The sequence below is a fragment of the Rhinopithecus roxellana genome, chromosome 17 (assembly GCF_007565055.1).
Source record: "Rhinopithecus roxellana isolate Shanxi Qingling chromosome 17, ASM756505v1, whole genome shotgun sequence".
Taxonomy (NCBI): Eukaryota; Metazoa; Chordata; class Mammalia; order Primates; family Cercopithecidae; genus Rhinopithecus; species Rhinopithecus roxellana.
Window position 1 is genome coordinate 67,334,532 of NC_044565.1, and position 13,166 is coordinate 67,347,697.

The following is a 13,166-nucleotide window of genomic DNA, read 5'->3' on the forward strand; positions in this document are numbered from 1 at the left end:
TGCAACCTCCACCTCCTGTGTTCCTCACATCCCACAAGTGTACTAACTCCATGGCAGCCGGGCTTTTAAAGTCCTATGAGGCTGCAGATGTCACACAGGCCACGTATGTTTAAGTACATCCCTGCTGCTTAGAGTGAGGCTTCAGATGTTACACAAGCCGTGTATGTTTAAGTACATCCCTGCTATTTAGAGTGAGGGGCTAGGTTGCTTAGCTGGATATTTGACAACTGTTAAACAGGGATTTGGGCCAAATTTTTACATAAGATTTTTTTTAAACAAGACCCATTTAGACACACAATATTTATGAGGAAAAATCCTGCTAACAGGGTTAATGCAGAAACATATCTATACAAAACAACCCAAATACGGCCAAAGGTAGGAGGAAAACAACAACAACAACAACAACAACCACCACCACCACCAACAACAACTCAACTCATGACAAAACAGTAACTGTCTTGAGCAAGTCAAAATTCAGTTTAAAACACAAATTCTACATTTATCCAAGTTGCTAATGCCCACTAGCTTCATTACTAAGAGACTGACTTAGGATGCACAAGTTGGAGAAAAGTCTCTAAACTGATATTCTCCGGGGCTACCACTCCTGGGGTTAAGGTCCTTGTCACTTCGGGCCTGGAGGATGAAATAAGTCTCCTATTATCCTTGAGTTTCTCCCTGTTCTAACTTGTCCTGCGTATTTTCCTAAACTGTTATTTTTAAAACCTCCAATGACTCCCCTTTACCACAAGATTAAATTCACTCCTGTCATCTGGCTTTGGGGGCACTCCACACTTTGTGATTTTCTCTGGCTGTTAACTCGGTATCATACAGTGGGGTCTCAGCATCGCTGGGCAGCACCTGAGAAAGTAAGAGCAGGAGCAAGTATCCTGGTATTGCTGCTAAGTAACCAGGTAGATATTTCTGTTCAATTCCAATAACACTGTTCAGGGTAGGACATTCAAATGCCAAGCATGCCTTTCTTTGCTCAGGGGTAAAGGGGTTGTAATATAGCTTTCAACAAGAATAGACAGACCTCGTGTGCCTGTAGTCCTAGCCACTCAGAAGGCTGAGGCAGGAAGATCCCTTGAACCCAGCTCAAGCAAGGTTATAGTGAGCTGTGATCACATCACAAGATAGACCTGACTTATTACGCATGTATTCAGTTCCCCAGTATCCCAAACCTAGAGCTAATATGCTATGTTACTCCTAATATAGTAAAGTTACCGACTAGAATGGTTTAATTAGGTTGGTTTTTGTGATGGTTATTTTTATGTGTCAACTTTACCAGATTAAAGGATAGTCAGCTGGTAAAACATAATTTCTGGGTGTGTCTGTGAGGTGTTTCCAAAAGAGATTGGCATTTGAATCATTAGACTGAATAAAGATCTGTCTGCACCAACATGGGCAGCATCATCCAATCCACTGAGGACTTGGATAGAAGAAAAAGGCAGAGGAAGGGCTATTGTGCTAGAACATCATCTTCTATGCCCTCAGACATGTGAGCTCCCCAAGTTCTTGGGCTTTTGGACTCTGGGACTTAAATCAGTAACACAACACCACCCATCTCCCAAGCCACCTCCCAGACTGGGAGTCACAGCATCAGTTCCCCTGGTTCTCAGCCCTTCAGAGACAGACTGAATTACACCACCAGCTTTCTCAGTCTCCAGGATGCAGATGGCATTAACATGAGACTTCTTTACCTCCATGACTGTAAGCCAATTCCCATAATAAATCCCCTCTTAGATATCTTTATATATATTCTACTGGTCCAATTTTTCTGCAGAACCCTAATACAGGTTGTCTCTGTACTACTTATTGAAATAGGACACTTAATATTTGTTAAGTATTTAAGTGGAATATTTGAAAACTTGTCTTAACAGAAACTTTAAGGCCAGGAGCAATGGCTCACGCCTGTAATCCCAACACTTTGGGAGGCTGAAGTAGGTGGATCACCTGAGGTCAGGAGTTTGAGACCAGCCTGGCCAACATGGCAAAACTCCATCTCTACCAAAAATACAAAAATAATTAGCCAGGCGTGGTGGTGGGCATCTGTAATCCCAGCTATTCGGGAGGCTGAGGCAGGAGAATTACTTGAACCTGGGAGGCGGAGGTTCCAGTGAGCCAAGATGGCACCACTGAACTCCAGCCCGGGCAACAGAGTGAGACTCCATCTCAAAACAAACAAACAAACAAACAAACAGAAACCACTTTAAGTAGTTGAGAAACATTATTCATTTGTACATAGCTAATATCCTATTTATAAACATTTTTGTGTATTCATAAAAGCAACTGCTCAACACGTTATCCTACTTCCAGTTACAAGTTTTTTAATAATCTGGCTTTGCACTAATTTACATGACTTTTATACCCAATTAGGCTAAATTTATGGAAATTTATCTGAAAACTGATTCTAGGCTAAAGTCAAGCCTTTAGCCTCATCCTATTCTGACATCACAGGGAGGCAGCAGCTGAGGCTTTGGTGGGAGAAGAATGACAAGAACTGAGCGTGGGCCGCGGGCTCTTACCTTCAGCAACTTCATCAGCTCTTCTAGCTGGACCATCAGCTCCCGCCTGCTCTCTTGCAGGGCCGACATCCTCTGCTCCAGTTCATCCTTCCTTTGCCTGTCCAAGAGGAGAAGCCCATCAGATAAAGAGACCCTCAAAGATGGATCTAAGGCCAGGTGAAATGGATTTCAGACCTGATCCTGCTACTTACCAGTTATGAGACGCTGAGCAAGTCATTTAGCTTCCAATACCTCATAAAATGGTGATAATGTCTGTTTTGCCTACTTTCCTGGACTGTTCTGAGAATCATAGGTAAAAGTGCTTTGGAAAGTTTACATGACCATATAAAGATATTATTCATATTACCAGAATGAATCAATGATCAAAAAAACTCTTTAGAAAGTCAATGCTTTTCGAAAAATATATAAAATCAGCCCAAATTTAGATTAATAGTGGACAAACCATATTAAGCTGCTCAGAGAAAACAGGGCTCAGTAGTAAGTACTTCTGACACTAGACAGATTCAAGAAGGGTGACAGATCAAGATGGCTCCCTGTGTCCAAGAACAGTCACTTTTCCTTGAGGATACATTTTACACCATCTACTCTAGCTCAGTATGTCCAAAACTAGACTTAAGATTTTTCTCCCTAAATGGTTTTTTTGTCTGTGTCTCTTTTTTTCTTGTCTCTGTCTCTTTTTTTTCTTGTCTCTGTCTCTTTTCCCTGTCTCTGCTATTTTTCCTTCCAGGTGTCATGGCTGAAAAACTCAGTCCTCTTTGTTACTTTCTTCTTTATATCCTATATTCAATCAATAACTCAATTCAGATCATTCTTTCTTGGAAAATTTATGTGCCTATCTTTCTATTCCCATTTCTCTCGCTTTATCTAAGCACTCCTTACCTCAAACATCAAACAGTCTCCTTGTGTGATTAATCCTGCTTTTCTTGTGTGTGTGTGATGGAGTCTCACTCTGTCACCCAGGCTGGAGTACAATGGTGTGATCTTGGTTCACTGTAACCTTCGCTTCCCCGGTTCAAGCGATTCTCCTGCCTCAGGTCTCCTAAATAGCTGGGATTACAGGCATCACCACCATGCCCAGCTAATTTTGTATTTTTAGTAGAGATGGAGTTTCACCATGTTGGCCAGGCTGGTCTCGAACTCCTGACCTCAAGTGATTCACCCGCCTCAGCCTCCCAAAGTGCTGGGATTACAGGTGTGAGCCACCGGCTCTTTCATCTTTTATGGTGAGGAAAAAGCAGTGGAATAGAAGTCAACAGCCTCAAAGTTGAGTATCAGCCCCAGTATTTAGCAAATATGCAATCTTAGACAAGTCACTTAGCCTCAGTTTTCTCTCCTCTAAAAGGGGACTAGTAACAGCAACAATATTCTGAGGATCATATAAGGTAATAAACATGAGGGTGTTCTATGAACTTTAAACTGCTGCTCAAAGCAAAGCTATGTTCATTTCATCATCCCATAATGATCACAACAGAATTTCTAGCATCACTGACCCTTGCCTGCACAATCTAGACCTATGCTGTCTGTCACAGTAGCCACTAGCCATGCCTGACTACTGAGCCCCTGAAACATGGCTAGTCCGACTTGAGATGCTCAGCAATTGTAACATACACACTGGAATTCAAAGACTTAGTGCAGAAAAAAGCAAAATATCTTGATCATGTTTTAATACTGATTACACGTTGAAAGGATAATATTTTGAAAATATCAGGTTAAGTAAAATATAGTATTAAAATTAATGACACCTATTACTTTTTGGTTTTTCAATGAGGCTGTTAGAAAATTTTTAATTACATATGTGGCCTGCATTTCTATCGGAGAGTGCAGCTCTAGATCCCATCTACATTCCTATCCTTAGCACCTCACCTCCTATTTTATGCCCTTTGTGTCTGGACCTCCAGCTTATGGTTCACTTTTCCTAAGTGGGCTCCATAATTACATAACTCACCTTCCAAATCTTATTCATTCCTTAATGTCTGACCCAACATCACTGTCAGGAAGCTGCTCCTGATCACTGCAGCAGGGACTGCTTGATTAAGCACTACAGTAATTAGTTTTCCTCAGTGGTACTTAATTTACTTTACTCACTGCCATTCCTACCATGATGCAAAATCCTTGAGGTCAGGGATGGGCCTTACTCATCTCTGCATGTATTGAAGGATGAAGAAAATATCAGGCATCCAGTATCACCTAATTAACATCTACCGAACTTACCAAAATCATGATTTGAAACTCTCCAAGGGTCTCCAATGACCTAACAATTAAGACTTTCTAGAATCTGATCTCAATTGCCTGGCAAATTGTATCTCCTATCACTGGCACTCTAAAGATTGATGTAATGCATGATTGAAAAGAAATTTTTAGTTCTAAGACTCTTTCCCTTTTCTGAAATGTGCCATAATTATTTGGGGGAATCATGCTGAACCCCAAGCACACTTCCAATCTGAAATGTTTTGTCCTACACTCCATCCAAATCATTATCTACTTTTCATGGTCTAGCTCAACTTCTACCACTTCCATGGGTCCGAATGCTTCCAGAGGAAAATTAGACACACAAAGGTGGTAGAGAATGAATATAGATATAATACCTATATTATATAGGTATTATATATGTAAAATATCTTGTGTGTATATATACATATTATATATATATTTCTCTGCACAGATTTCTTATCCATACTGTTTATTGACATTGCACAATATTATTTAACTGACTACCAAATTATTTTATGTTTTGTTCCAAAACCAGATTATAAGTTTTTAGGAAGGACTCATTGTCTTCTAGTCTTCATACTCCCTAAACTTCCAGCGCAGTAGACTCTCGAGAAGAAGGATCTACTCATTCAATGTTCTAGGAAGACTTCCTTCCCTGAACTCCTGAGCCTGGATGTGATATTCTTTATCTGTACTGTGTGTGACCAATTATGGTATAAGGTGAAAATGAATGAGCTACAGCTACATCCAACCACATGGAATGATCCTAAAGGCTAATATGGTGGTGGTAGGGGGTGGACAGGGAAGTCCTCTGGGACTATCCCCACCATATTAGTATAATATTTCTATTAAGCTCAGAAAACAAAAGGCAAAACTAAACAGTTTATTACATAGGATAGTGATAATGCGATAAAACTGTTTTAAACACAAGGTAATGATAAACCAAATTCTGGATAGGGGTTCACCCAGTGGGGAAGGTGGAGGCAAGGAAATGGGGTAAGGGAGAGGTACTTCTATGGATGACATTTTTTAGTCATACATGAGTTCTCAAATAGGATGTGGGTTCGGCCGGGCGCGGTGGCTCAAGCCTGTAATCCCAGCACTTTGGGAGGCCGAGACGGGCGGATCACGAGGTCAGGAGATCGAGACCATCCTGGCTAACACAGTGAAACCCTGTCTCTACTAAAAATACAAAAAACTAGCTGGGCGAGGTGGCGGCGCCTGTAGTCCCAGCTACTCGGGAGGCTGAGGCAGGAGAATGGCGTGAGCCCGGGAGGCGGAGCTTGCAGTGAGCTGAGATCTGGCCACTGTACTCCAGCCTGGGTGACAGAGCGAGACTCCGTCTCAAAAAAAAAAAAAAAAAAAAAAAAAAAAAAAAAAAAAAAAGGATGTGGGTTCATAAGTATTCATTTGACTATTATGCTTCATATACGTTTGTCACACGCACATTTGTCATACATTTTATTGTAAGCAACATACCATTAAAAATAATAATAAAGGAAGAAAAGGCAACCCTGGTGGTCAAGGCTCATAGCCACTCACCCTATGGGTGAAGTTGTCCACCTTGTTTTATTATACTAGCTGGGTACTGGCAGTCCCAGGCCTCATACATACTGATCAAAAGCAGACAGATGTCAGATACCTACAAGTGAATCCAGCCCTTTATGTGTCTTTTGATAAGCAAAAGTTCTTAATATTAATGTAAGTGGATTTACCAACTTCTTCTTTCATGGTAATTCTAAGATATTACTTTCTATTCCAAAATCCTGAAGACATTCTCCTACTTTTCTTCTAGAATTTTTTTTTTTTTTTTTTTGAGACAGAGTTTCGCTCTTGTTGCCCAGGCTGGAGTGCAATGGCGCAATCTCAGCTCACCGCAACCTCCACCTCCCAGGTTCAAGCAATTCTCCTGCCTCAGCCTCCCGAGTCTTCTAGAAGTTTTAAAGTTCTGTATTCATGTCAAATCCATCTGGTGTCGGTTTTTATAATTAGTGTGGGGTAGAAGACCAACATGTTTTGTACATAGGCATAAACAACTGTCCCCGCACACTTTAAAATAGTCCGTCCTTTCTTCAGTGATATAGGAACTGCTTTTGAGGTTAAATACTTTCTGATTTCTCCACCTTCAGACCGTCGTTGGTCTCAGATTACATTCCTGCTTCTTGCTATCCTATGTGACATTCCTGGACTTAGCCCTGCTATGACATCTAAGATATTTTTCAGATCCTTCCAGCTTAACTGAGCATTTTCAGCAATCCCAGTTTCAGCAACAGTTAGACTCAGGATGACAGGCCTTTTTGCTTTTCTAGATATAAAACCAGGCACTAGACAACAGGCGCATCTTATGCCAAGAGCCTAGACTTACAGTCTGCCCAAGTCAGCAGCATTTGTGCTCCCATTCTCCCTAGTACGACACCAGCTGCACTATGCTCAGACGTGCAGCAGTGAACCACAGAGACATCCAAGTCTCAGCCTAACTACATGAGAAAACTAAAATAAATTTTTAGGAGAATGAAAATCTCTATACATCTAATGATTTTTTTCACCTGCACCATTTTAAATTCTTTATGACTCTACTATGACAACTTTTATTGATGATCTAAATCTAAACAGTAGACTATCTACAGAAAACAATAATCTCCATTCTCTGGGAAAAGAAACAAGAGGCTACACAGAATCCCAGATAATAGCAAATTAAAAATCAACCTAAACAGAAGGAACCCACTATTTGAAAATCTAGAGATCTGGTAAGAATCAAGTCACTAAATGTAGTTTGCATAATGTCTTAACTTACAGAAGAGTGTGTACGCATGCGCGTGCACACACACACACGCGCACACACACGCGCGCGCACACACACACACACACCTCTTCCTAAGGCTCATAGGCAATAAGACCCTAATCAGATCATTTCTGTGAAGACTTCCCCATTCCCTCCAAAACAGCGTCAAACATGGTGGTAACACTGCTCTCTAATCCCATTCTCATTCTACGTCTTTAGTTTCCTGATTCTTGAGACACTTCGTTTAGAAGCCATGGTGCAAGGGTTTCATGTCTCAGAGACGCACATGCACAGGAAGCATCCTTCTCCTTTGGCAGAGCCCTGCACTGACTGTAAAGAGCCAGGAAAATATACTCACAGGAAAGGCAAAGCATTCTTCCCGCCAACTGTCTCTAAAGTCAGACAAATTAGCAAGATAAGAAGAGGGACTGCAGCGCAGTGGTCTTCTTAAAGCAATCACAGAAGTATAAACACTGCCCCACTGGTCCCGGAGCTGGGAGACTGGTATTTACTAAGTTCTGTGATAATGGCTGACATTCGTAGAGTGATTTCTAATGGAACCCAGACATCTGAAGCAGTAACAGAATGGGTAAACTCTGCAGTGGTTTGCTCTCACAGGATTGTTTATACTGAACAACAGATTCTTCCCCACTCCTTTGGTTTCCTCAGATAAGTTCCATCCATAGTAGATTACATGTGGGAAGTGGTCGAGTGTCCCTACTCACCTCAGCAGCCGCAGCTCTGCCAGCAGCGTGGGGTTCTGCTGTGCCTTCTCAGGGGTGGGCTGGGAGGCCTGCTCGTGTTCCAGGCGGAGACGCTGAATCTCCTGCAGGATCTCTCTGGAGAGGACGTGTGAATGGAAAGGGGCTGCACAGTGCTTCTCACTCACACCCCCTCTTTCCCTATTACAAGTTTTCCACTCTAGCAGCGCCTCCTCTACCAATCTTGTTCTGATTGCTTCCAAATGGCCAAGAGGTGAAATGGACACCTTCTCAATACTGCTTCACCTGACATTTCCTCAACAAAGCAATCCTTTGTGGTGGAAAAAGTCATAAAAATACTCTTCTCAAGGACCTAAAAAATCTCCATGAAAGGAAAATTACAGCCAGCACAATTTATTTACTCTGTTCCACTCAGGGAGGAGGAAAAGGGAACTCCTTGCAACCTCCTAATGCAGGTCCTGTGCTGCCTTCCCTTAATCCTTACCTGCCCCTTCCTTCCCCCTGTCCCTGATGCCCCAGTGGACAGCTGTGTTGCTGGCACCTATGCCTGTTACCTTAGGTCAGGTCTCCTCGTCCTGGCTTCTACCTTTCAGTACATAATGGTGTGCTGTCTGCTCTCTGTGCCTTTAAATGGCTTTTCTTTTCTTTTCTTTTTTTTTTTTAAGGAGAGACCAGACAGTCCTACATAGCATAATGGGTCAGGACAAGATGACTAGATACAGCAAAATGCTGCTAGGAAGCAGAGTGGAAAATGCAATTGTGAGAGGGGGTCACACGGATGGGTGGGAGAAGGCCCTGCTAAAAGGAATGCCCTGAGGGCAGGTGGGCAGAGCTGTGGACTACCAGAGCAGACACAAATCAGTGCCCAGGGCATTCCCTGGACTTGAGCTAGCCTAGGTTCACCAAGGCAAGGTCTTCCTTGGCGGTCAAAAGCCACCTAGTATCCAAGGAAAATGATAATCAGATAATCCTGGACTTTGGAAGTGGGCTCAGCCTCCGCGTTCTTACCTGTTTTTGTTTTCCAGTTCTGCAATAAGCTGTCTTTGTTGTTTGTTGGCATCAAAGTTAAAGCTCAAGTCAGTGGGAGGACGAGTCTAAAGTGGGGAAGTGGGGAGAAAGTTTTTTTTTCTGATCCAAATATACCCAGAGTTCTAGACTGACTGATTTTTAAAAAACAGATTTTTGACATATAATTTACATATCATAAATCCACCCGTTTTAAGTGCACAATTCAATGAGTCTTAGCAAATGTAAACAGTTGTGCAACCAATCATCACAGTCCAGTTTTAGAATATTTTCCATCACCGCAAAAAATTCCCTCATGCAAGTTTGTCACCAGTTGCCACTCCCACCCCCAACCTCAGGCAGCCATGCATCTGCTTTCTGTCTATAGTTCTGCCTTTTCTAGAAACTTCATATAAACACATAGTCTTTGGTTTCTGGCTTCCACTTAGCATAATGTTTTTGGGGTTAATTCATGTTTTTCCATGAACTAGTAGTTCCTTTTTTTTTTTTTTTTTTTTTTTTTTTTTTTTGAGATAAGGTCTTGCTCTGTCACCCAGGCTGGTATGCAGGATGCAGTGGCATGATCACAGCTCACTGCAGTCGAGAACTCCTGGGGTCTCACCTTGGCCTCTGAGTAGATGGGACTAAAGGCACACGCCACCGTGCCTGGCCCAGTAATTCCTTCTTTTTTATTGCTGTGTAGTATTCTATTGTTTCCAGCTTTTGGTTATTACAAATGAAGCTGCTATGAACTTTCATTCACAAGTATTTGTCTATTTTCATTTCCCTTGGGTAAACATCTAGGAGTAAAATTGCTGAATTAGATGATAACCATAATTAACATCTGAGGAACTCCCAAACTGCTTTCCAAAGTGGCTGTACCATTTTACAATTGCATTAATAACAAATGAGATTTCCAATTTCTCTACATCCTCACCAACACCTGTTGTTTTATTTACTTACTTTTAATTTTATTTTTATTTTCTTATTACTTTTTTCTTTTAACCATCCTAGTGGGTTTCAAGTTCCAAATAGTGAGTTTTTAAAAAATTAATATATAATTTTCCTACCATAAAATCCACTTTTTAAAAGCATATAATTCAGTAACTTTTTTCTTTGAGACAGAGTCTCACTCTGTCACCAGGCTGGAGTGAAATGGTGTGATCTTGGTTCACTGCAACCCCTGCCTCCCAAGTTCAAGCAATTCTCCTGCCTCAGCCTCCTGAGTAGCTGGGACTACACGTGTGTACCACCATGCTCAGCTGATTTTTTTGGATTTTTAGTAGAGACAGCGTTTCACCACATTGGCCAGGCTGGTCTCAAACTCCTGACCTCAAATAATCCACCCACCTCAGCCTCCCAAAGTCCTGGGATTACAGGTGTGAGCCACCACGGTTGGCCCAATTCGGTAGTTTTTAATGCATTTATGAGATTGTGAAGCCATCACCACTATCTAATTCCAGAATATTTTCACCACTCCAAAAAGAAACAGCATACCCATAAGCAGTCACTCCCCATCCCTCTTCCCTCGTCCCCACCTCCATTATCCGTCTCTATGGATTTGCCTATCCTGGGTATTTCACATAAATGGAGCCATACAATATTGACCTTTTACGTCTATCTTCCTTCACTTAGCAAAATGTTTTTAAGGTTCACCCATGTTGTAGCACATTATCAGTACTTCATTCCCTTTTACAGCTGAATAATATTCCATTATATGGATATACCACATTTTGTTTACCCATTCATCAGCTGATGAACGTTTGGGTTGTTAGCACCTTTTAGCTGTTTTGAATAGTGCTGCTTTGAGCATGTATGTTGAGATATGTTATTATTTCTCTTGGGTATGTACCTAGGAATGGAATTACTGGGTCATATGGTAACTGCCTTTTGAGAAACTGCCCAACTGTTTTCCAAAGTGGCTGCATTATTTTACATTACTGCCAGCAACGTATCAAGGTTCTATTTTTTCCACATCATCCTAATGGGTGTGAAGTGGTATCTCATTGTAAGGCAATTTGTATTTCCCCAGTGACTAGTATGTTGAGTGTACTTTCATGTGCTTACTGGCCATTTGTATATCTTTTGTGGAGAAATTATGTGGTTGTGATGTGCATATCCATCGATATTTCAGACCCTTGTTAACTCCTTTAATAATATGGTAGCCAGGCCGGGGGCGGTGGCTCATGCTTGTAATCCAGCACTTTGGGAAGCCGAGGCAGGAGGATCACGAGGTCAGGAGTTCAAGATCAGCCTGGCCAACATGGTGAAACCTCATCTCTACTAAAAATACAAAAATTAGCCGAGTGTGGTGGCGGGCACCTGTAATCTCAGCTACTTGGGAGGCTGAGGCAGGAGAATTACCTGAACCTGGGAGGTGGTGGTTGCAGTGAGCTGAGATTGTGCCACCACACTCCAGCTTGGGTGACACAGCAAGACTCCATCTGGGGGAGGGGGGGGGGAATAATATGACTAGGTGGTGGCTCCCTTTTATTGATTAACCAGAAATGCAGCTCTCACCGAGGGCTCCATGATGACCCTGCTTCACTCTGTATACTCTTGGCTCTGCCTGAAACATGTTCTACCATGAAGACCTTGTCTCCTGTCTAGAGCTTGAAGATTTAGTAAATCTTTCCATGTGGCATCTTCTAAATAAACAAGGGCAAAACAGCATAGCAAATCTGGGTAGGAGGCTTTTTACCAAATTACCAAGTATTTTTCTTTTTAAAAGAAAAAAAAAAAAAAAAAAAAAAAACCAAGATGAGTTTTCTTCCTCCAGAGAAGCATGGACTGGCAGCCTACTGAGTAAATTTTCTATATTGTAGTCAGTCTTGTGAAAGCCTGAGTTGAGTCTCAGAAAAATACCTTGCTTGAGACTGAGCCTGGCTGTGAAGAACAGGTTTGCAATTCCTGAAAACTGGAGCTAAAAGTAACAGTTGTTTAATAGAGTGAGACTAAGGAAAATGATGGAGGTAAGTTCTGAAAGAAATTTGCTTCATATGATGATGAAAAGAAGCCCTGTGGCATTTCTCTGGAAGTATCTAGAGAAGCTTTCTGGTTTTGAGTGACTGCAAAGCCAAGGGATCTTCCATAGAGTAGGTTAATACAGGAATCAAGTCATTATCAATAGAGATTCCTAATCAGGTAAGACTGGTTGGCTCCAAGAAGCACTGTAATGCAAATATAAGGAAGTAGGGGTGGAGGAAGGTTCCAATCCTGAGGCAGCAGTTCCCCCAGGGGCAGCTGGTGTCCCGGCACTGTTGTGCACCTCCACCTGCACATAGCAGGTTGGACTCCTCAGTGGTGAGCGTCCAGTGATGGCATATCTCACTCAATCAAACTTTAAATACAGTCAAGTATACATTAAATAACAGAAACTTAGAACTTTTATCTATGTACAATTTTTTTTTTTTTTTTTGAGATAGAATCTCACTGTGTCACGCAAGCTGGAGTGCAGTGGCATGATCTCGGTTCACTGCAGCCTCTGCCTCCTGGGTTCAAGTGATTTTCCCGCCTCAGCCTCCAGGGTAGCTGGGATTACTGGCACGTGCCACCATGCCCGGCTAATTTTTGTATTTTAAGTAAGGACAGGGTTTCACTATGTTGGCCAGGCTGGTCTCGAACTTCTGACCTCAAGTGATCTGCTCACCTCAGCCTTCCCGAGTGCTGGGGTTACAGGTGTGAGTTACTGCACTCAGACTTTATTTACAATCTTAAACACCACAGTGCTCATGAAGAAGAAGAAGAAGAAAAAAAAAAGCCAAGTCTCTCTTTCTAAAATGCCTTCAGGACACTGAAGGGAAACAGACGGAAATTATTTCATAACAACATGGGACACTTTGGCCAGAGAGACATGAAAATGATTTCTTCAAAAAAATAAGTAGTTCATACATTTATTTAACAGATACTTCCTGAGCTCCT

General features: G+C 41.9%; 1 protein-coding gene across 17 annotated transcripts in view; it reads right to left on the reverse strand.

Moving 5' to 3' along the window:
- Window positions 1–13,166, reverse strand: part of DTNB (dystrobrevin beta) — a 299,924-nt gene that overhangs the window by 44,139 nt on the left and 242,619 nt on the right. For all 17 annotated transcript variants that reach the window (XR_004054289.1, XR_004054290.1, XM_010383016.2 and 14 more), the window contains 3 exons: window positions 9,249–9,334; window positions 8,244–8,357; window positions 2,526–2,622 (listed from right to left, as the gene is read on the reverse strand). Coding sequence is in view for 15 of the 17 variants with exons in the window: in XM_010383016.2 (XP_010381318.1) it covers window positions 2,526–2,622; window positions 8,244–8,357; window positions 9,249–9,334 (297 nt within the window). In the remaining 2 variants the exon portion in view is untranslated. The remainder of the gene's footprint in view (window positions 1–2,525; window positions 2,623–8,243; window positions 8,358–9,248; window positions 9,335–13,166) is intronic.